The sequence below is a fragment of the Centrocercus urophasianus genome, unplaced genomic scaffold (genome assembly GCF_019232065.1).
Source record: "Centrocercus urophasianus isolate 14NV4802_14NV808 unplaced genomic scaffold, USGS_Curo_1.0 seq_11, whole genome shotgun sequence".
In the NCBI taxonomy this organism is placed as follows: Eukaryota; Metazoa; Chordata; class Aves; order Galliformes; family Phasianidae; genus Centrocercus; species Centrocercus urophasianus.
In genome coordinates, this window is record NW_024884253.1 from 89,401,060 (window position 1) to 89,422,356 (window position 21,297).

Genomic DNA, 21,297 nt, shown 5'->3' on the forward strand with positions numbered 1-21,297 from the left:
CTGCTTCATCTTACCAATCTTTACTTCAAAATTTGTTTGCAAAATGCAACAGAATAATGTTAATAATAGTATTTTATCAGCTATTTTATGTGGGAGGAAGAGATTAATTGTAGTTCATAAAATTTGAATGAAGCCCCTGTAATTCACATTTTTCAGACATTGTAACTATCTTTTTTGCATTTCATCACACACAAGAAAACAAAACAAGCAGAAGACACAATCAATCAGTACAAGTAACTTACAGTAAATAAGATACAGAACTTTCCACAGTACTTGGACGCGGGGTATTGAAATCCACATTGACCATGTTGTCTGTACTTGGAGAACGTATAAATGCTAAGGAACCTCTACGCTCTCCCTGGCCAAAGAAAGAAACAAGACACATTACAGCTGTAAACGCGTGCAGTAAAATGTGGATCAAAAAATGCAGATCATATAATGCTATTATATGCAAATGGCACAAGAAATAAAAGAGAAGTTGCATTTAGGAAATGATAACAAACTATTTTATTTTGTTTTGTTGTTAGGGTTTATTTAAGTAATTGACATCCCAGTGAAAAAAAGCTAAGAGAAAAAGCTTTCTGATCTTGTAAATCAGTTTTAGTGAGGTGAGTGATTTGTTAGGCCTAACCTGTTTGAAAACTATGCCCTTGTTCTTTTGCAGGCTAACTCCATCCTTCAGGGATGGACCTTTACTTTGTACCACCTTGCAACCCAAGCACATTGGCATATATGTGTAAAATTTTAGGACTCCAAACATCACTTCACTAACAGCAGTGTTTTCAAAGACATTGCACTATGTTTCCTATTTTCTACCAGACTGGAAACAGCAAAAGTTACGTAGTGTATAAGTCTACAAGACTACTTGTGGGTTATCTGGTGAAGAGGTGAGATACTAATAGAATCATGAAACCATGAAACGCCATGGGAAGGACTGCCAACCACTAAATCAGGCACTAGATCAGGTTGCCCCAGGGCCCCATCCAACCCGGCCTAGAACACTTCTAGGGACAGAGTATTCAATATTTCTATGAACAACTAGTTCCAGCGCCTTTCAGCTCTGACTGAAAAAATTCTCCCCAGTATTTAACTTCAATTTTTTCTCTTTCAGTTTAAAACTCTTCTCCCTTGTTGTATCATTATCAGACACTGTGAAATGTCTGTCTTCCCTCCAATCATATGCTCCTTTTAAGTACCGGAAGGCTGCAATGAGGTCTCTCTGGAGCCTTCTCTTTTCCAGGCTGAAAAAGCCCAGCTCTCTCAGCCTTTCCTCATAGAAGAGATGCTCCAGTCCTCTGATCCTCTTCATGGCCCTCCTCTGAATCCACTCCCACAGCTCTGTTTCTATATTGCAAAGGTAAGCTTTGTAATCAGTTCTGAAACTGGTATTACAGAAGTGAGTTTCTGGGAAAGCTCAGATTTCTATCTTCATGGTTTTCCCTACCATTTGCACAGTCTTTTACTTAGGTGGAAGTTAACTGTTGAGAGACCATGGTTATGTAAACTGCTGTAGCAGAAACACTAAGTCATGGCCTAAAACAGGGATGGAGCACCTGGTGGGAACGCAGGGCCAACCCAGGGCATGCAATGTACCTGAGTGACTGGAAGGGGTGGAACCAGGATCCACCCCCTCCCAGACCTTATTTAAGGGTTGGCAGTGGAGGCAAGTGTATTTTGCCAGAGGTCTTCTGTAGGTGAGCAGCTTTTTTCCTTTGTGACTGCAGCAGCTTGGGCTTACCATGACTTGCTGCAGCCTAGGACTCTGCTACCCTGCTGTCACTGCTATGTTTTCCATATCATTATAGCATTACAACTGTAAACATCTATGGTTTATATCAGAGCAGAAAATCATGTATTAGATATCTATATTTCACAATGTAGTAAAGAATACAATCTCCCTTATGCAATATCGAAAGAGATTTTATCTGTTTTTTTCCATCTACATTTCATTCACTTTATATTTTTGTAGTCGCAGAGAATAAGACAAACATTTCCTTGTACTATGGTAGCTCACGTGTATGTTACGCTAGAACAGATGTATCCAACTGCAAGCCAAGCCTGTCCTCACGTTAATCCCCTGCCCCAACCTATCATGCTGGTGGTTCTGTCCCATTGAGTGGCCTAGCCTTGCCCTCAGTAAGCACCCATCTTTCAGCAGTGGCCAACCAGTAGTGTACTGTTTACACTGTTTGAGCTGGAATCAGGACACTGGAGGGTGTAGAGCAATGCTAACTCAAGTTATGGTATATAATTTTATGCATTTTGATACATTTGCTAAATGCGGTCCTGTGAACAATGAAAGGTAAGCCTTGCTTACCTTTTTCATAAAGGAATTTGAGAATAGGTTTCAAGACCGTAGAAAAAACCATTAATTTTTGTTATATTTGTGACTCTATTTTCATTTGACATAAATACACTATCTGCAAATTTTCAAGAGGAATGTACGTAGTTGCAAAATCAGATAGTCAACTCAAAAATCCAATCATGCCTCTTCATTAGGCTTCCATAAGACCTATATTGCCAGAGAAAGATATCCCTCGCTTCACAATCATGCCTTATTCTTGTCATTGCTCTTTGGAAGTATGTATATTTGTGAATAACTGTTTTCAAGGATTAGGTATAGGAGTAAAATTTCACCAAAAATCTCTGACACACACCTTAAGAACTCATTAAGAATGGCAATTGCCTACAGGAAACCAGACTGATGTATTAGTTTCAAAAAAACAAGCTCAAATATCCCCCTAGTCTTATGTTATTGTTGATTTTTTTGTGGTGTGTCTTATTGAATATATAGATATATATTTAAAAAGTTTTGCTATTTATATACAATAGCTACATTTTATATGCAGCTCAAGACAATTCCTCTTCACTCAGTGCAGTCCAGGCAAGCCAAAGATTGGATGCCCATGCATTAAAGGCCTAACTGGCAGTGCCTGCCTTCACTCTCAGTGCCTGCAGCCTTCTGACCTGGGGGCCCAGTGCTGTCATCTCTCTTGTACTGCTGATAGCTGTGCCCCCACATGCACCGGCATTCTGCACTCTTTTATGCTATAACTGCAGAGGAAGAATAACTGCTTGCATTATGTGCTTGCAAGACATGAAGCCTGGGGAGACCCCCATCCTAACGATGACTTACAAGAAGGCTGCCCCACTTGCTGCTGGCCCCACTTCTCCATGCAGCACCTTACAACTCTTCACCATCTCACAGTGATGAATTCATGCTGTGAGTCATGTGTTGACGGACAGCCTCCTGCAGCCTTCTCCTACAGTGCCTGCTGCCAGCCCTGCCTTTGGCTACTGGAAATATAAATCATCACCACCAGGAATAAAAATATTTCCGTGTGCCATGCGTTTTTCACAAAGGTTCATTCTTTACAGGCTGTGTGACATACTTGGAGTCTATCTAGTTGTGAAACTGCAGTGTCTCAGTTTTGGGAAACTATATCTTGAAACATATGGTAGTATTAGTTGTCCCACAAAAGTTATCACTACATCACTAGAAGCAATAAGAAAGAATAACTTTCATCTTTATAGTTACTAATGAAATTTACTTAGAGCTTCTCTGTGAAGAAGACAGATTTAAGAAACGTTAACAATATTTATTTCATATTTTTTTTATAATTTTATCTTCTCTTCTTTAATTTAAAAAAAAAAAAAAAAAAAAAAACCTAGAAAAAAATTGTTATTTATCTACATTAACTACGTTATGTATTTTACACAGCCCAAGGCAATTCCTCTCAGCTCAGTGGGGCCAAGTTAAGACAAAATGTTGGACACCCAGGAACTAGTATCTGTTGAACCAGTTCAGTAGTAGGTATAGTTTGACCCCTGTAGAAATTAAAGAGGGATAATAATAAAAAAAAAAAGCATCATCTCAATTGTTTTATTATGAGCATCTGACTTCTTTTAGAATGAAGTATAATGTTTCATAGATACCTTATATCATATCATCTGTGGAGGAATTTTAGCCAGAAGAAGACATGATCTGTTGTATCATTCCAAAAGGTCCTTTAGCCCTTCTTAGCACTGAAAAAAATGTGGTCATCACAGATAACTGAGCTGCTGTTTGCAGGATGAATCTGTAGAAGTCATACTAATGGTTCCATGAAATGTTTTGTGTTAAAAAAAAATACATTTTTTGGAACTAGAAGTAATACTTCATGCTAGAAGTCTTATAGCTCCTTTGAAAAAGTTGTTGATAGCTGATATCTAAATCCTTGCTGATCTTTTATACTTTTTCTTGTATATTGAGCAATGGTGATGCACTACCAGAACATAATGCTCTAGCACTTTTTGCTCAGAGATTATCTGGAATCAGTGCTTTTAGGGAAAAAACTCATCTTATCTGAGTCAGATGCCCACTGAAACATGAAGAGACTCATGCTTTTTTTTATTGAATAAATGCAGCATAACAGCATGAATGAAACTTTTTGTAGAGCCTGGAAAGCTTTAAATTTCTTTGTTTGTTCTTAGCAGATGAGCAAACATTTGTAATTTGCCTTCAAGACACAATCTACACAAATATTATTTGAACTCATCAAAAGAACAGCCTCCTTGTATCATACCATATATTATGTACAATGAAAAAAAGGCTGTTCTTTCAAACAGTGAATAATCTAACTTAATTTTACACTAGTGTATGCTGTTTATGACATTATTGGGTAAAGATTCTGCTGATAAATCTGCATAGCTTAGCAATCAGTACAGCCACTCACATCTGTTAAAGAAAAAAAATGTAATGAATCTACAAAACAGACTCAGCAGTGAATCTGAGCATGTGTATCATGCTTACCATCCTCATCAACATCTAATTTTCCTCCTTAGAGGCGTGACCCAGGAAACACCTTGGGAAAGAAAATTTGTTCTCAAGCAGTCTGAAAACTTTATGGATAGTTTAAAAAACATAAATCTGAGAAAGTTGTTTATTTTGTGAAGTAATCCCCAATTTTCACACTAAAATAATTTCTGATTTTGATCTTGTTTTGCAAATTTGATATTTGAAATTCTGTGTTTCATTGTAAGAAGTCTAACAGGCTGTAGTACATTCACCAAAAATGACATTATTATCAGTAGTGGGAGTGAAATAATTTATTTTAATTAATGAAACTAACTAGTCTGTTTCTCAGCTGTAAAATAAAAATAAAAATAGAACAAAAGAAAAAAGTACATTTAGAGATTAATGCTTTAGATTGATTATCACTTCAAACATCACTTTTAAACATTCCTGTTTAAAATTATCCTTTGCACCATGTGAATGCTGCATACCTGTGTTGATCTAAACTAAGCCAGCCAACATAGTGATGAAGAAGATAAGGAATTCATACACAATCTGTTACATTGTTTTGGTTTGGGAATGATACTAAAGCAGAATGGCAGTTCTTCTTCCATTTAGTAACTTCTGTACTTTACCCTGCAAGTCATAAGTTTTGTCATTGCATTTACTGTCATTCTAATCCTAATTTTTGAAATGTAGGTATTATTCTGCCATTGAAATAAACTGCTCTCTTGCTGATCTCTCTCTATAATAATAATGTGATCTTGCATAATAAGATAACACTAAAGTCAAATGTTCACACCATGTGGAAATGAGATTCTTCAAATCAAATTTACCGTCACATATAGTCGGTATTCTATAGGGAAAAGACAATATTTTACCTGATCCATTTCTGATTGCGGTGTTTCTTGATGCAATGAATACTGATAAAAAAATTCTTCAGAAAAATTCAACAGAAAAATACACCAACAAATGTATAACATACTCATCTTGGGGTTCAGGCATAGTACTGAGAACTATGGTTACCCAAACTGGTGGTAACAAGACTCATAACTCTTAAATTCCACTTAGATAAAACAAATGAAAAGTTTTGTGTTTTTTTTTTTTTTTAAGACATCTCCTGCAAAATATCATCTTTAGATTACACTGTAAATTAAAAATAAAAAAGAAAGAAAGAAAGAAAAACTAGAAAGGATAAAAAGTAAGTATTTATAAGTACCTCAGCCACATAGCTAATTGCATCCTTCAAGTTGAGTTCATGGAAAACATTAAGGATTTGGTCTCTTGATTTTTGAGCAGATCTTCTCATCAGGAGTTTACTGAGGAATTTCCTATCAAAATTGGACCACCTGATAATTGAAACAAACCATGTTAAGGGCAGCAAGCAATTGTAGTGCCTGAGCATTTGTAATTTATCAGAAAAGACCATTGTGTGAGCTAACAGCATTTAGTCAATGTCGAGCATAAAAATGTGAGGGTTTGTATTTTGAAGCTTTTCAAATAACAGCTAAAGAAAGGAAAAACCTGGTACAGCTAGCTATGCAGCTGTCACTAAGCATTTAATAGGTTCACTTAACAAATACTACTGCAGCAGCACAAGTGCTATGATTAACGTATCCCATTTCATAGTCACTAGAACACTTCACATACTCTGGTAAATCATGCTACCTTCTTTTCCACTCATGATTATTTACTATTATACTTAAAACCTTCATTCTGAAAGTTCAAGTTTCTTTCCTTTATTGGAAGGAAAAGTACATTTCCACAGCTGTATTGTGGTAACCCAGACTAGAAAGCCAGTTTCCAACCATTGTACTCCAAAAGCACAGAGAGAGGGCCTCATTTCATGCTGTTTGAGTGCTCTAGGAGATAGAAGTGGTACATGTTTGCTGTGATGTTCACTTCCAAGATCGTCTGATAGTAAGATATTTGTTATTTTGTGCTTATGTTCCAGAATTGATCATTATTCCTCTTCTCTAGTCAGAACATCTGAAAATCAGTTTCCAGCTGTTACACCTGAGCATATTACTGAAAAAACTGGGATACTGCCATTTCTTTGAAGAAGTAATATTTCCATGTATATATAGCCTAGAAGAAGCAGACTGAATGTGGTCTCATTCAAAATATATTTCTGCACACTACTGAGAACCTACGCTAAGCTACTAAGAGAAGGCTTTTGTTACTCAAGCATATTACCTTCTGCCATATGAGAAGACAAACTGTAATGTGCCACTTTAAAAATGTTTAGTTCCACCTTTAAGTCAATATTTCAGACCTGATGATGTATTCCACTGCAATGTAATATTCTGAAATTCTTTCCTAAAGTGTATGTTAAAGATTATCAAAAGAAAAAAAGATGTTCTATTTGGGATGCCTAGTGAGAATTCTTCACTGCATAAATGAACACCAGACAAAAGAAATACATATTATTTCAATGTGTAATTGCAGATATTATGGAGGGATATATTATAAAATAAATTTTATGGCTTTCCTCCAAAAAAATGAAAAAAAAAATGAAACAGTGACAACTGTCTCTATGACTGGGTACAGTCAAGTGAGCGATTTTGCTTGTTCTCACAAGTAGCTAGATACAATCTAGCTCCAGCCTAGAAGTCATTCACCTGCATGAGTATAATGCTAAACCTACACTGTTTTCAGCTTCTCAGCAAGACTTAGAGGAAAGTTCTGCAGATGATTAATGCAACTGAATGACTTTTAGACTGGAATTGACATGTTGAGTCAGAACATCAGCAAGTCACAACTATGACTGTCTGCATCTATGTTATGACCTAAGTCCAGAGAGACAGTCTAACCCTAAATGACACTGTTAAAGAAGTCCAGATTTAACATCATTTTTTGACATTTGTTCATCTAGCTTATGGAAGCCTGCCCCTCTTAATGGTAGTTCTTCACATTCTTTTATGAGAATAGTGTCTGTATCATTCAAGTGCATAATTTTTCTTCTCTCAAGATGAGCAAACAATTGCAGTTGAGATATTTGCTGTCCCTACTTTCACAGGCTTGCAGGCTTAAAAAGTCGTAATTTACATATAAAATTTCCCAGCAGTATTTCAAACTCTACAAGTTAGTTAAGTTAGTTACTGCTTACTTGTCTCTCAGATAGTTGTGTCCTATTTGTCCAGAGATGTCTTCTATAGCAGAAAGAATGTGATCAAAGGCCTAGAAAAGTAGAAGCGGAATTAGTATCACACGTACATTAAAGGCATAATTATAAAATATCTGTATTTATGTCAGGTTAGACCAAGTAACTCTGTAGAAAATTTTTATTGCTGCCAAGCAGATTTTTTTCTTTCTGTACAGAAACTCTTACTACCATATGCCTTTCCTCGAAGGTCTGAGCCTTCTAACCACTCCTTTGCAAATTCACTGACTACTCATAATTTATGAATTAACTCAGCAAGAAGGTACTTAAGCCTTCATTTTATTGACATTCAGTTTTAGGACTCATTATCGACTCATTTTACATCTCCATTTCTACCCTTTAATGTAATGAGTCATTATTAGCGTTGATGATTCAAGTTAGTTGAAAGTATTTCCTAATACTTTTTTTCTTTTAGATTTTTCTGTATCTTCCCCCAGGGCAGAAGTAGAAGTCATTCCTTTAGTATCCAGAGCAAAATGTCATAGTTTATTTATTATCACATGGTTGATAACAATTTTGAGGACTGCAACTTTTGAGTCAAGACAAGGCAGCTGCAGCAGAATTTGATCTTTTTCTTTATATACTTGTTAACATTTTACTCTCTATTGAACTGATTACTACAGAATCTATAGCATGCCACTTAAACAACCATATGAATTATTTCTGCACTTATTACTAGTTACTGTTTCAGGAGACATCTGACATAGAAATGGAGAAAATTACATTGTAAATAAGGTGCCTCTCTCCTACTCTCTGGGAATGGATAGTGCTCTCTTTAAAGGCTGCAGTTTATATTCCTCCAAGATGATATGTGCTAGAATATAATGGTGAGTCAATTAACAAAATAAAGTGTGAGGATTAACATTACTGTTCAGATTTTTCTGCTCAGTGACACACAAAGGCATATCCCATGTCAGATAGAATGTATTTCTGGAAAGAAACTACTGATTTTCAAATAGTAAAGCATCAAAATTTTATTTCTGGATAAATACTATCTGTAAATGAAGCAACTTTTCTGCTGGATGCTAAAAACATAACATATTTATTCAGTAGTCTTTAAAAGGATTCCTCAGAAATAAAACCTGTTTGGTACCAAGTTGTTACTCCACTTCAGGTAACCTCCAGCTTGAAAGCAAACAGACTAGAAGATTCCACAAGTAGATATTAAAATATTTGCTGAAGACACAGTTGTGTAAATCTGCAGAGTTACGAATTAAACAAGATGCCTGACAGCCTGTTGTCTGAATTGTAAAAGATCCAAGGAGTCACGTTTCAAAATCTCCTCAAAGATTAAATAAATATGGATACATATGCCATTCAAAATGGGACTAAAAATATTACCATGAATCTGGGACTGTATGTCACATGCACACTGCAAAGCCTGCTTTCATTTCATGTCCATAAATATACAACAATTAAGAAGGAAAAATAAACTTTCTTTCACATGCTTTGCCCTATCTACCTTCAATCAAACATCTTCCTCTTTTAGATGAAGAGAAAGAATATTATTCCAGCTGTTTCCCCAGTTCCGTCAGCACCAGTGAATTTTCAAGCAAAAGAACAGAAAAAACTTCTGCTGAGTATCCTTTCAATTTGGACTGGACTCAATCCAGTAACAAATTACAGCTGATGCAGTAATTCTTGATAAATTTGAAGGCTTTTGCTGTGTAAATATGAGTTTGATTGCCTCCTCTCTTCCAGGAATAATTTTTCTTTAACCGTTTTCTCTCTTAAGGCATTCTGTAAAAATTCAAATGATGCCACAATATTGTTTAAAAGTGTCTTACTCTTCCATGAAGTTTCTCATTGAGTTTTGGTTCTCTGTGTTCACTTTTCTTCACTTTCAGCCACTGTACCAAAGGCTTGATTGTCAATCCCTAGGCAATGAAACATAATAATAAATACTTAGGGTATTAGACTCTCCTCCAGCTGAACAGTGCTAAATAGAGTGGTTTTATACATGTTTATGTTGTTTGTCACACTTCCCTACTTGATCCCTCTCCCCATTAGAGCTAAAATAATGCAGTACCCACTGCTACTGTTACAAAGGCTTGAAAAGGCATCAAGCAGCAGAAAAAAAACATACCTTCTATATAGTACTGTGAGCCTGAGAATATTTCCTATAGTAGTGCATGTTTGTTTTCCACACATATTTATTTATTTAACGAATTTATTATGATTTATTACGAAAATTAAATTCTTGATACATTTTTTAAGTCTTTCAAATTGGTGTGTACTGACACATCTGCATTTATGTTATTTTTTTTTTTTCATCCACAAATCACTGTTTTGTTGTGTAAATACTTTCTTGTCCCACTGCTTATTGCCATATTTTAAAAGAACAGCTTAGGCTCACTCAGGTAGATCAGCTTAAAGACTGTATTTGCCAATAAATAGAACTGTTCCCTATAGTTATTCCTAAGAGATGAGGGATGTTTAGTCAGATATTAACTTCAGTACTATTAATATCGAGCAGCTAAGACTGAACATTTTTTAGCACAGAGGAAATTGTGTTTTGTCCCTTGTGGTACTGTATGAAAACATAAAATAGGATCTTTGTTACTAAAATTACAAAGTCAATTATGCCTTCAGTTCAGTGAAACAATACGCAACCTTCAGCTGAGAAGGCCTAATACTTTTAAGAGACTCCTTTTCCTCACAAGAAACATGCATAGGAAGAAAAATCACCTGGAAAATAACAGTAAAAAACACAACAACGATAGTTGTGCTGACAAACAGGTTCTTCTCTTTCACTTTTCTTGTATCCAGAAGCGCAACCAGAGCAAAAGCAACTGCTCCACGTAGTCCACCATATGACATCACTACCTGGTCTATTATCTCCAACTGGACCATTCTGTAGTGGTTAAGAATCCAAGTCTGTAAAACTACACCTATAAAAAGCAAATATTGACATGCTAGAAATGCTCTTATTAAATATCAATATCTCAACGGTGTGTTACAGAAACAGTACAAATTTCAGAACAAATTCTTTACACCTTCTACTTCACCCACTCTGCTTCTAAACTGCCAGGTAGGCTGGGGCCACTTTGTATTTTGCCCATCATATTTAGCCAGAGGAGTTAGAAGAAGCTTATTCTACAATCTAGCAACCCTTCTGAGAATGCTGTCCTTTGATAGGAGACAAGAATTTTTCTTCATCTAACACAGGTACTGAAGGTGAAATTCTATGAGAGCTATGTGCTCTTCTTTGAAATCATTGTCTGGGAAATACTAGAATATCTGCACTGCAGTAAATTATATACATGAGATATTTTAACAGCAAGAAATGCCAAGACATAAAATTGTTGCAACCCCATTGATTTAGAAAGCGTGGTAAGTGTGGTACTTTTTACAAATCATACTAAAAATGTCATCACTGTCAGTGCCTTGTGCAGAGTTGTATTGTTATGCTAACATCATCTTTGGGTCTACAGATGAGATACTGCCTTCTAGAAATGCTTGACCTGGAGTTCTAGAAATCATAATATCACCATGCAGAAGGAAAGATGCTTCAGTATTCCTGTGAGTGCACAGCATGTGCATCCCACCACAGCAAGCCAGGACCATTACATTTGCCAGAGCAAAAGAAATCCTTCTCTTTTCAGAGAACTTGGAGGTTATACTAAGGAAAGAAAAATATATATCACTCTAAGAAAGGCCTCTGATGAAGGGGACCTTGAAAATTAATTCACATCACCAATCTAATTCTCTGAGGATATGAAAGCTGTAATCACGTATGAAGACAAAGGCCCAATATCATCAGACTTTTAGTAATTTATCAAGGTCTAAGTTTAATTACTTCCCTGGATACATATTGTCATTGCTGAATATTTACTGTTTAGTGCTCACTCATATTACAGGATGGTTAACAATTAATTCTAGAAATACAGCAAATGATAAAGTTTAAAAAATGAAAACCTGCTTAAGCACATTACACACCCTAATTAGTGAGTAGGAGCAAAATTAAAAATGGTTACAGACTATTTAGAAATGAGGACATGGTACTAGATCTTTTATTCAGCTCATTCAGTCTGAATGTGATCGCAGGGTTTAGGAAACCTGCCAGCTAGGTAGGTGGCTCAGCTGGTACATAATTTAAATCAAACATTCAAATAAACGAGAAAATTCCAAGGTGTGAGCACATGCATGAAATCAAAATGCATGTTACTCGTTTTGTTTCAGGCCTTTTGCTATTTCACAAAACAGTCATTAAATTGTAGAAGTACGCATTTAGGCAAAATGTTATCAGCATTTTGAATGTTTGCAAACTTATGTAAGTCCAGTACATCGACAGTATGTAATCCTTACCTGCCACACACGTATTTACTCAGCTTTTCACCAGCCCAGAGAATTATTTCTCAAGCCAGAGAACCTGTAGTGTAATTCTGTATGGTCTTACATCACTGTGCATCTCAAATCTGAAGTCAACCATGAAATTAGCTTAAGACACTCTCTTTATTACCAAATTGAAAGAGCTGAAGAAAAGAGATGGCTGACAGGACTCACAAGTTTATTTTTCTGGGTTGTAATATAAAAAACAAAGTTAATTTCATTGGGAGATTTTGCAAATAGTGTGTTCATCACAGAAACTAGCCACTGGAAGAACTAGGTGAATGACTTAATTATTGGGCTAGCCATTACCTCACAAACGTGAAGTCCTACTATATTTTCCACTTATGATAAATCTTACTGTAAAAAACTTCCTTACTAAATAACAACAATCATAAATTCAACCAAAATGAATGAACTGGTTGACTTGGCTTGGTGTGGTTTGGGCAAAAGAATATATACCAACAACAAAAAGATTATCCCCTTACCAATGACTCTATATACTGAGATGAATACCAGAGTCAAGAGTATAAAAGCTGTATTCCAAGTCCAAATTTTTGGATCTACAGCTGAAATTCCTAGGAACATGAAGATGATAGTTTCTGCTCCACTGGCCAACATTTTCATGGTATATCTTACAGTTGTAGAAGATTGTTCAGATATATTAGCCTTGACATATTTTTGACAGCAAATGCCACAGAAAGTTATCCTGGGGGAAAAAAAAAATATTCAATTGTTCAGAAAATATTTGATGTAACATTTAATATTAGTCTGTCACATAGTGACAATCTCACCATTAATTCCTAAGACAAACGTACAAAAAATGCACTCCGAGGCCATTGTGCTTTTTCATCTGCTTAAAAAGCATTTCTCAAACATTTCTCCTGAGGTGATTCCCAAAATATGTGATGATAGCATTTCACTGGTCAAAAAAGACCTTTTCAGCTTACTATACTGATTTATATGAAAAAAAATTAATTCTTCTTTACATTAGATTAAAGCTTAAACTAATTATCTATTTCCAGTAACATTTTCAGGTACTAAATATACTAATTGTAATATCTACAAGCATGTCAAGCAAAACTGAGAAGAAAGATATGACAGAAATCAATGGATATCAAAGGAAGAAAAACCACAAAAGGTAAAAAAGACTACAAAAGATGACTCATGATAAAACAGACCAAATTTGGTAAAACCTAAGGAGGTCAATCTGGAGAGTGAAGGCAGGACATAATGCGTGTCACTGAATGCCTTAGAAAATTATTGTTTCAGTTAGAAACTGTAGAGTGTCAATAAAAATGGACAACTGTTAATTATTGAAGAGGAGACTATGAACCACAAAGTAGAAAGAACCAAATCTGTGTTTTGCAAAGAATGTCTTCGTGTTGCACAGAAAATACTAGAAAACTAGCATTGCTTTTTGAGGATAAATAATCACGGCATTTGCAAACTGTAATCATCTATGATGAAAAGAGAGAAATATTCAACATAAACTTTAGAACTGTTGTATTTTGTAGCTGCCTTATGTAATTTAGGTCTTTCAGTGTTTACAGAAACTATGTTGTCTTCTCAACCCCGTTCACAGACAATGAAAAGGACTTACGCAAGGATAGCGGAAAGAGAAAGCATCTCTGCTGTGAGGTAGGACAGGTAGGAAATAATAAAAACAAATCCAGGCTCGATGATTCTAACGTGCTTGGTGAAACGGCTGACCAAGGAGAGCAGAAATGCAAAGAAAATGCCAACAAGTGTCCCACCCAGGCTTACCACGAAGAATGACACTGAAATACAAGAAAAAAACACATCTTACAGCGTAGAAACTAGAACTAATTCTTCTTTTACTGTATGGCCAGTGAATCAGAGAAAACTTTAGAGGACATTTCAAAAATTGTTTCAGAAATACCAATACAAGAAGAATTCTTGCAAGTACTTGGTATAGGAACAACATCCTATAGGAAAACAAAACAAAACAAAATGAACAAACAAAAACCAACAAACTTACTTTCTGTTGAGCATTATTATTTTAGGCTTACTCAAAACCCACTAACTTAGTTTGAACAATGATTTTTCTCTACTGTTATGGAATATGTCAAAGTCACTGCTAATGCATTGATTCATAGGATAATTTAGTATCTTATCAAGCTTGGAATGGGAAAGAGTGACTAAATTTTTTGGCAAATATCGCTGCTTGACACTGATTTCCATCAAGTAGTACAAAAACCAAGGTTGGCGATCTTAGCAACTGAAATCTACATCTATCGATTCTCAAACAAAGTTGAACAGAAGAGTCTGAGAAATTTCCCACATGTTCATGAATTTTCACTTATTTTTTTAAAGAATTCTTGCAAGTTTATTCTCTCCTTATATTCTGTAGCAGTGTAGGAATATGACCAGGGAAAATGCTGAAAAAGAACAGTTTCTGACAGCACAATAATAAAATTTTATTTAAGAGTCGGCATATGTACACCAGTGGTATGTTACAGAATTCAATTCTACCCACCTATGCCTTTGACACATTCAGTACCAGTCACATTCTCTGGTCCTATTGCAACAAAAGATTCAAACACGTTGTACAACACCTGAAAAGAAAAGTAAACTGGCTTAGTACTTGCCCCTGAGTGAAACCTACTACAATAATCTCATTATGGGCCGCAACATTACGAATTCTGAACCTACTTATGAATGAGGGAAATTTTTTATGGAGGGAAAAGATTCTGCAGAATTTTAATTTTGCAAAAAAGATGCAGTGGGATGGGAAGAGCCAAATAAATCAGTTTAAAATGTTTTTCCATTTCTTATATAAATATGATTCTTTATGAACAATTAGATGTATGTGAGTATTATAAGACACTTCTCACTCTAAAATCCAAGCTTTTGGCAGAAGATTTTTTTACTGCTTGCATTAGATAAATAAGGTAACATGAATACAACAAGAATTATTAACAAGATATTAATAAGTTACTGGATTGAAACACGTTTAACATACGTAAACATAAAAGAGAATTAACTGTAATTTTTGCACTAAGGCTTTTCAAAAATTGATAACACTGAAAGTAAAGAAATCATCTATTACCCAACTTAGGAGGTCACTGTTTGTATGAGTATTATTCTTGTATTATGATAGGTACTTGTCTAACCTGTTTTTAAAGACCTCTAGTGATGGAAGAGTACTTTACTGTGGCTTTCTCAGCTTTTGTTGTTTCAGCTAAACTCATTAATTCTTACCATATTTACCATTTCTTACCCCTATTTTCTTCTGTAGCAACAGTCTTTTACATACTTACATTTAAAGAATGCCATATCTTTCACTTTCTTCTGCCCTCCATTGTTTTCTTATTCAAGGTAGACAACCTTGCTTGTTTTAAACTTTTTCATAAGATATGCTTTTTCTTGGTTATGCTTACTGTTCTCTCCTGTTCTTTTCAACAAGTAATCAAGTTTGCTTGTGGAGTATTTTTATTCATTATGCAGTGGCAAAAACTTGATTCCTTGTGAAAATCAGTGATGTTGATAGAGGAGTTTATAAGAAGTTTAATACTTGGTTCTAGAAATCCCTCCAACATAAAGTATTTCATTTATGAGAGTGCGTTCAGAAAAGAAAAAAAAAACAAACAACAAACAAACAAACAACAAAAAGCCACTTGAGTTAGAGTGACCTTGGGATATATAGTTTACTTACCACAGTGACAGCATCATTCAGAAGTGATTCTCCAAAAACAATGATGAATAGAACTTCGTTGACATGGACTTCTTCAAATACTGCCAGCACAGCAACAGGATCCACAGCAGCAATCAAGCTGCCAAACAGGAGGAAGTCCAGCAACCCACTGTCCAGGTGGCCTTCAAAACAAAGTACAAAAACTATAAGCAGATTCATCTTTGTGTTATCTGTAGTAATGTCAGACTGTCATATCACAGACAAAACAAAATCCTTGAAAACAGAGATTCTAAGATTTAACTGTAAAGTATGGCATATAAGCTATTTAACATGTCCCTCATGATGTCACCTAGTGTCCTATGAGATTTATTAGATCCAAAATCATACCATCTAACTCAGACTCTGGAAGCAGTACCTTATTCTTATGGCAAGGCACATGAGATTAAGTTTTTCCAGATATAAACTGCCTTTGTAGTTACGTGTTGTATCATTCATCTGAAGTAAAATGTCTCAGCTTAGTTGACAACAGACAAGATGGATGAAGTAATATTCCAGCACCCCCGAAGTAAATGTTCTAAAATACTACAAGAGGCCAAATTTGCCTCTTGCTCACTAAGAATGACTACAGTGGGGGCTTAACCACACTCTGTGCAGTTATACAGCATTTCTGTACCAGTAGATGTGTATTGACAGATGTAGTTGAGACAGTTGTTCCCAAATTATGTTCCACGAGGCCAGTATTACATTGCAGGTGGGCTCTAGAAACAGGTAAAGGACTAAAAGTTACAACTTCAATGTGCTTGTGTTGTAGCTCATGAGAATTTTGAATAATGGTGTTTTGTTGTTGTTGTTCATTGTTTTTTGTTGTTGCTGTTGATTTTTTATTTTTATTTTTTCCAATGGTTTCAAAGGTTTAGGAACTACAGGATTCTGGTGACAAAGGAATACAGCGCTTATTTATTGCATTAGTTTTTATCTCGTATTACTTATTAAGTTTACTTTGCTCACCTATGGAAACAGAAATATGTGCAAACAGAATGAGGCATGCACTATCATTTTAAAAGTAACAGCAAAGGGAAAGCTACAAAGATGGCTCTGCTAATTTCCTAAAGATCTTGCAAAATTTACCTTCTTCATGCAACCAAGAGTGGGATCCCAGTCCTTTTTATCTGAGGAACAGATTTTTGCAAGAGTAGAGAACAGGAAAAATCCCTCTGTGCTCATTAGTGGATGGAAGAGAAAACAAGGTTCATCAAGAGGAGAAAAAGATCATATGAGGAAGAACAAAGAAGGAATATGTTCAGAATTCATTCATGAGAACACAGTGCAGAGGTCCAGGACAAAAATTAATAGACAGTCGTATCAGGCATGATTTATATAAGTGAGGGAGAAATTGACCTGAATAAGTTTTTTAGAAGAAAAAATCAGAAAATAAATGGACAATAGCCCTACCCGAGGGATCAATATTGCTTGTAAGGCACTTCTATTGCAACATGGCCACTCCCTTAGCAGAACACTTTTTTAAATCTAGAGTGTTTAGCGTTTAAAAAGTAACTGAGAGAGAAACTATATTCCAAATATTTGTTACAAAATACATAGGCATATTTACTCAAGAGAAGGACACTTAAATGGGAAGGCACAGACAACAAAAATGCAATAAAAGCCAATGATCTGAGGAAGCTGGAGAAAAACATATTCTCTCAGGGGTCTAGGTAAGGCCATGAAAACTGAAGCTCATAATTTGCATTAAATATATAAATATATAACTGCTATTTAAAAAGCGAAACAAAACATAACAAACCCACGTGATAGATTTGTTCACTTTTGGACACATGGGACAGTGAATGAGGAGTGAATCTTTCCACTTTTCATGTGAGAGGAAGGTCAAGTCAGTGAGATGGAGACTGTGCCAAAAGTTTTGAGAAAAACCTTGAACTTAGATTCTAAGTAATGGTTCCATATAATGATGTCCATCTCTGCCAAGCTTAAAGAAAGACAAGCTCAATAACAATAATTACCAGATATCAGGGTACAATAAGCCTTTAAAATAACTTGGCTCACTGGGATTTCTTATCTTTTTTTATATGTTACCAATTATAATCATTGGTACATTCTTTAAAGAGTTGCAAAGCTAGTAAGCAAATATTTATGGAAAGGTTAGGACACATCCATAATTCCTACAACTTAATGTCAAGAGGCATGGGGTTGCTAGACCAGACTTTTAGTTAGGCAAAGAGAAATTTCAAAGGGATACAAGATCATTGGTTCCTCCAGATCACTGGAGTCTGGAGTCACTGTCAGCAGTAACACTCGAGCAAGATAAGTTTGCTGGGCCCAAATCAAGACTCCCACACATACTCAACACATTGCCACAGCGACTTGTATAGGGAAAAAGATGTCCAAGTGTTAAGCACAACCACAATTACATAGTGCTATAGCACTCAGGCCTGTGTTGGTTTAACAGCAGGTTGTGAAGAGTTCAGTGCAATCAGCCAGAACATTCATTAGATTCTTCTTCCCATGGCTGCTGGTTAATAGGTAAGGGCTGAAATTATTTCACTTCTAAGGAAAGATTTCTCTGTTATTATCACCTTGTCTTTCCATTCTGTAAACTATAGATATATTATAAATATAGGTATAATTATAAATATATTATACCTATGAGAACACCAAATGGAAACAAAGTGCTTCTAGAATTTTTATTTATGTAGGAAATCTATGTAATTCAACCTGGATTACCTGCTTCCATATGAAGCAGTTCCACACTGATGATCAGTGTGAAGTAAATGATTACAGGATGATTCCATGGTAAAATTGAAAGAAATTTTTTTCTATACATCTGTACATTAGTGTATACACATTCCTACATACTAATTATATTACTTTAAGCAGTATTCATTCCAATTATAGAAAGAGTAGAGTAGAACCAAAAATAGGTTTTAGAAACTCAGCAAGAAGGTACTATGAACTCTCCAAAAAACTGAGTAGCTCAGCACTTCTCCGTCTTCAGCAAACAACTAAAAACAGCAAGGCTTCTCACAAAATCTGGTGCTCAGATCTTGATGACATCTTGGAGGTCAACACAGTGAATTTAGTGGATTAGTAGTATGCGTCATGTAGATAATTTGAAGTCTCATTTAGTTTTGACAGAGAATGACACAGTTTAAATTAGGGACAGACTTCTCTGCCCTACTCCGTGACTCAAATTAGAGCTCTAGTAGGTTATAGTATGTCTTGTTGCTAAAACAGGTTGTGACAGTTAGCAATTACTCTCTTTCTAAACACTGAAATTTGTGAGGCACGTCAGTCAATAGTCTGCCTTAGTGAACATCTTCCACATTTAGCTTATAAAGCTTTATCTGTGGCCGGCAGTGTGGGATGATTCTCTGTTTAAGTTCAGAGCTTCAGTATCAGAACGAGTTCTAGTACGAGAACTGTTAGAACTAATATTACACTTGTTCTAGTACAGTTTTGGTTCTATCACTGAAAGATCTGCATAGTGATGAAGCAACACATAATCACATAACAATGAAACAAAATATGCAGCTATCAAACACAGCTTGTACAATTAATCCAGAACTGTGTAAGGATTTGGATGAGAGCAAGGAGGTAAATGGGCTTTTCACTTCAAATAACACATTCAAGAAAACATTTTGCATGTCATACAGAGGTCAGTGCTTTTCTCTTCATGATTTTTATATTTTTTTTATAATTAGTAATTATCATTCATTCTATTTTCCGAAAAAGGATGTTAATAAATATAGGTTGACAGTATTTCTTAAATTGCTTCATAAAATTACCAAAAGAAAAAACAGTTTGGATGTTAAAAGAAAGAAAGTCTTGTCCAATCTGTTGCAGTATCAAGCAATACTGTGTGGAAACTTATGCCAGTATTTAATACTACACTGTTTGTTTAATGTTGATGCTTATCTTTACAATACATATAGATGCTATATTTACATAAAAAGTCTTTTCCATTTCCCATTGTTAACATTCACCAAAGCCTGTATTTAACAAGTATGAGACTCAGTACAAAATATTGTGCCCAGAGGCTGAAAGAACATCTTACCTACTCACAGTTGTCAGTAGTGTCTGTAGTCATCTTAGTAACTTCTTGTGACTTACAAAACATGATTTATCTCAAAGTCAGTTAAGTATCTAAAATGCAAGGTATCTCTGTCATGTATGTTGATACAAATACTTACGGTAACCATAAAAAGATGAATTTCGCTACGAACAAATTTGTAGTCAAGTTCTTCCATACATGGATTTTCATATAAAGACAAGAAATTCAGCTACAGGTTTCCTTTAAAATGAGTGTAATAGGTATCACAATGGAGTGCTCAAAGAAGCTAGCTTCAGATTCTCATACTCCCTGTGCTGGGTGCTTGGTTAGTATTAGAGACTAGAAAGTGGAGTGAAATTCTACTACCTTATCTTCTGTAATAATCTGCTAATATCTTCTTTCTTCCAAGACAAAATATTTTTCTCTGAAACATCTGCAAACTCTAATATCTGAGGCATTCTTATAGATGGACTGAAAAAGAAGTCAGTGATAAATTACCCTGAGTGTGTTGGCACTACTTTTTTCAGAGAGCAGACTCATGACTGGTTGTTGAGCCTATTCTACAACACAACACACACCTTGGCATCTCAGGGCCTCTCACTCCATCCAGGATCTCAGCACAGGTTGCAGAGAACAGAGGGGCAAAGTGCACAGGTAAAGCAGCATTATGTTAATACCGCTCCCAATAGCACTCAACAGTGCTCTTGAACTATCTTCTGGAACTCACCGACCTAAGGGAATTCTGAAGGGTGTTTGAGCTCCAGTGCAGATAACAAAAAAAGCATAAATAGGACTCCTAAACACACATGCAAAGCACAATTAGTGCTAATTATTGCTGTCCAGGTGGCAGTACACGGCTTTTATGCATGTCACATCTGCTTGAAGAGAAAGAGTCATTGTTCCATGTCTCTTCTAGCATCTCCATGCCCTTGCATACCATAGTAAAGTTAAGACAAAATCCATCTTACATGTGCTACTTGGCTCCGTAAGTCTTTACTCAAAATTTTTAGCATCAGAATGCAAAATACAGATGTCATGAATACATACCCACTCAGCAAACATTGCCTCCTTGATATTAGACCTGACGGAAGAGAGACATTTCCTTTCAATGTTAACTTTTAAGTTTTCTACCACAGTAGGAAGAAACAAACCCTTCAGAATGTATTTTTTTTTTGTCCAGGTGACCACAAGCAGGATGAATCCTCAGCTTGATCCTGAGAATGTACGCAGACATTTAGAGCATGGAAATATGAGAGGCACAGATACAAGTCGCTTTTGATCTTAATTCAGAGATGAGTTCTGAGATT

At 35.6% G+C, this 21,297-nt stretch overlaps 1 protein-coding gene across 2 annotated transcripts in view; it reads right to left on the reverse strand.

The window, feature by feature from the left end:
* The window catches only part of SLC9A3 (solute carrier family 9 member A3), a 54,303-nt gene that overhangs the window by 7,994 nt on the left and 25,012 nt on the right, over positions 1-21,297 (reverse strand). For both annotated transcript variants that reach the window (XM_042809095.1, XM_042809096.1), the window contains exons 3-11: positions 15,946-16,106; positions 14,767-14,845; positions 13,870-14,047; positions 12,755-12,975; positions 10,626-10,828; positions 9,725-9,814; positions 7,884-7,954; positions 5,994-6,123; positions 243-358 (exon numbers count right to left, since the gene is read on the reverse strand). In XM_042809095.1, the coding sequence (XP_042665029.1) occupies positions 243-358; positions 5,994-6,123; positions 7,884-7,954; positions 9,725-9,814; positions 10,626-10,828; positions 12,755-12,975; positions 13,870-14,047; positions 14,767-14,845; positions 15,946-16,106 (1,249 nt within the window). The remainder of the gene's footprint in view (positions 1-242; positions 359-5,993; positions 6,124-7,883; positions 7,955-9,724; positions 9,815-10,625; positions 10,829-12,754; positions 12,976-13,869; positions 14,048-14,766; positions 14,846-15,945; positions 16,107-21,297) is intronic.